Source organism: Lactuca sativa, chromosome 4, assembly GCF_002870075.4.
Source record: "Lactuca sativa cultivar Salinas chromosome 4, Lsat_Salinas_v11, whole genome shotgun sequence".
In the NCBI taxonomy this organism is placed as follows: Eukaryota; Viridiplantae; Streptophyta; class Magnoliopsida; order Asterales; family Asteraceae; genus Lactuca; species Lactuca sativa.
In genome coordinates, this window is record NC_056626.2 from 352,573,190 (window position 1) to 352,576,254 (window position 3,065).

The 3,065-nt window shown below is 32.1% G+C and overlaps 1 protein-coding gene across 2 annotated transcripts; it reads left to right on the plus strand.

Annotated features, from left to right (window-relative positions):
- The first annotated feature begins 607 nt into the window (after nucleotides 1-607).
- LOC111906403 (uncharacterized) lies at nucleotides 608-2,476 on the plus strand. 2 transcript variants are annotated; one of them, XM_023902165.3, is made up of 3 exons: nucleotides 608-956; nucleotides 1,332-1,492; nucleotides 1,589-2,476. In XM_023902165.3, the coding sequence occupies exons 2-3, from the start codon at nucleotides 1,412-1,414 to the stop codon at nucleotides 2,048-2,050; spliced, it is 543 nt and encodes a 180-aa protein (XP_023757933.1). In that variant the 5' UTR covers nucleotides 608-956; nucleotides 1,332-1,411; the 3' UTR covers nucleotides 2,051-2,476. The 2 variants fall into 2 exon arrangements, with proteins under 2 accessions (XP_023757933.1, XP_042757408.1); XM_042901474.2 differs by having other exon boundaries at nucleotides 608-838.
- Nucleotides 2,477-3,065: the final 589 nt, after the last annotated feature.

Consider the following 3,065-nt stretch of genomic DNA (forward strand, 5'->3'; position numbering starts at 1 on the left):
TATATATATATTGCTTTGAAAGAGTTGGATATTAAATTCGAAATTTAAACACTTTGGATATATAAGTTAGGGGTAGCTTGTATTAAACTTAGGCTTTAAACAATTTGGATTTATAAGTAATTAAGGGGTAGCTATATTTTTCGGGTGTATTTAACACTGCCGCATAAAAAAAATTATCAAATACTACTAGACTAAATTTGAGAGGTAGCACGGGCTACTTTTAGCTCGCAAGTAGATCCGCGGATGCATATTGATCATTTACATACGAATGAAAATGATGTTAAGTAAAATGATATATATTATTCAAATATTGTACATGATACAATTTAGACGCATAATGTAAATCCAAACTAAAATTTTAAAGAAAAAATTCATTTTTTATATATGGATATAAATGTTTATTTATAAAGGACAAAAATTTATGAATTTTTATACTTTCTTTTTTTTTTCAATAAAAAATAAACCACAAAAATAGTTATTTTTATAACCGGTGCATCCACATATATCGTATTTTGATATAATTTTCTATATATATACAAGAGGGTAAGTTATACTTTTTATAAAATATCTGCCTAATTAACTATTCAACCAATTTATATATTGTGAACATGAGGGTTGCAGGGTGTCTCTCTTTAAGTTATTATCATGCGTATCAAACAAACGGATTAGCTGTTCGTGGTTATTATGTATTATAATTATGAGTTGTAAGAAATACAACCCAACCCCTACCCCCACCTCTCAAAATCTGCTTTATTTCATCTTATCGTTCGAACACAATCATTAGAAACTCTGGAGTTGGAAACCTCCTCTTCACTGCCAACTTGACACTTCCAAAAAGGTTAGAAACCAATTAGTTATTCTTCTTGTTCTTCACCATTTCTGCAATAGGTCAAAACTTTATCCCTATGATTGATGTGCTTTTCTCTCCCATGGTTTTCTCAAATTGGGTATTTCACGTAAGTCTCGAATAAGCCATCTTTATTTACTTCTTTGTGGTGTGTGTGTGTGTACGTGTGTTGTCTTGTGAATTTCGCGTTGTTTTCAACCATATGCTTCAAGAAATGGATCTGTACAAGGTGCATGACCACGAGTTCATCTCCTGATGCAATCATAGAATTATTTTGTAGTTGAAAAAATATAAATCGCCATTAAAGAGTAAAGACAATGGTTGTCGATCAAGATTCTTTATTGTCGTGATAATTATTGCAGTGAAGGTGGCATGAATAAAAACAAACAAAAAAGAATCTGGACTTGAATTCTTTCTTAACCTTTTGTGTTACATTGGAGCCATGCAATCTCTAAATCTATTTATATATGTCCTACAAATGCAGCTCTCAGCAAATTGATTATCAAATATAGAATTCGAATTCGCTCCAGGTTTTTGTCGATTTGAAGATTGGAAAGGAGAAAGATGGATAAGTTTGTTCAGCCAGATGATAAAGAATGTATGAAGATGGCCATGTTAAAGCATGAAGAAACCTTCAAAGAACAGGTATATACACGTGTTAAAAATTAACTTTCTTTATAGATTCTGTGAACAAAAAAGATTATCGGAAATGGGTGTTGATTAATTTTTCTTTGAATGAAGGTATATGAACTTCATAGATTGTATAAAACTCAGAAGATGCTGATGAAGAACGTGCAAAGAACAAGACATAATCATCAAGAAAACATATCATTCAATTATCAACAACAGAAGAACAAGTTTGATTTGGAACATCCTGCGACAACAGCTAAAGAGTACAATCGTGTATCAGAAACATTAAATGATCAAGAACTTGAGGAAGACGAGTGTGAGATCGAGCTGACGTTGGCCCCCACAAGTTTTAATCGAAGGAGGAACATGACAAATAAGCCCGAATCATCAGATTCCGTGCCCAGTTTTTCATCGTCTTCAACAGGGTCGAGTCATACAAAGAGAATAGAAAGAATCTCAAGAGAGAATTCAGGCTTTATGAATAGCAACAGGAGAAACAGCAACAGTTCTTCAGATAGACCACTCAAACAGTCTCCATGGATGTATCAAGTTCTAAGCTTAAACATGACTTGATATAAAAGAATGAATTCAAGAAAGGGTTTGGCTAAAAAGACACTCTATTTTACCATTTAGACAACCCTAATTAATGTTTGAAATATTTTTATTGGTTGAAATTACATTGTTTTCCGAAAAAGTTGATTACAAGTAGTTGATTATAGGTTGACTTTTTATAAAAATGATTATAAGGTGTCTAAGGGTGTCTTATTAGCAGCACCCTTCAAGAAAAAGTTTGGTATATTTCAAGATTATTTTTTAGGGTTTTTACTTTCTACTTGTGAACTGATTGACTCTTTGTGTGAAACTCTAGTTTTCTTTCTCTCTTTTTCATCTCATGAGTTGCTTTTAGCTTTTTAGAAGGTACATCTTCTTTTTCTCATGCTACAATGACTTGTACTAGAGCATTAAATCTTGTATATGGATCGATTTGGCTTTTTGCAATGATGGTTGTCTCTTAATTCTGTTGTGTGAAAATCCCATTGGTATCTTTAAAGAATAGTGGTTTTATTTTGGGTAGTGTGGTGATAAAGGCATAAAGCCCCATAGCATGCGTTATAAAAAACAGACAATTTTGTCAAAGTGTTTACGTTTCGCTTGTATTATTGGTGATCGCAGTATGGATGATGTATATGGTCATGGTAGGGTGAGGTGGGACCCTACTCACAAAACCATATCTGACGATAGAACACAAGTACACAAGATATGTCAGCACTATGGATAAGTGGAATCAATGAGTTGTGAAATTTTGTAGTATACCGAAAATGCTAGATTTATATAAAACAACTTTACACATGAACCTTGTAAATTAAGGATATCTAAAATATCAATATTATGATCTTAAAAGAAAAAGTAGGGGTGTTACGTTGTTACTTCTCGATTTTGTTTTTAAGCTTTATTATATTTAGAAGCAAATAATTTTATTTTGATTTGCATCTGATCTTGATATTTTTATGTACACCTAATGATGAACGTTCAGATCCATATATAGGGGCAAAGTTTTAAACCACTCATGTTTAATGTTTCGGAAAAC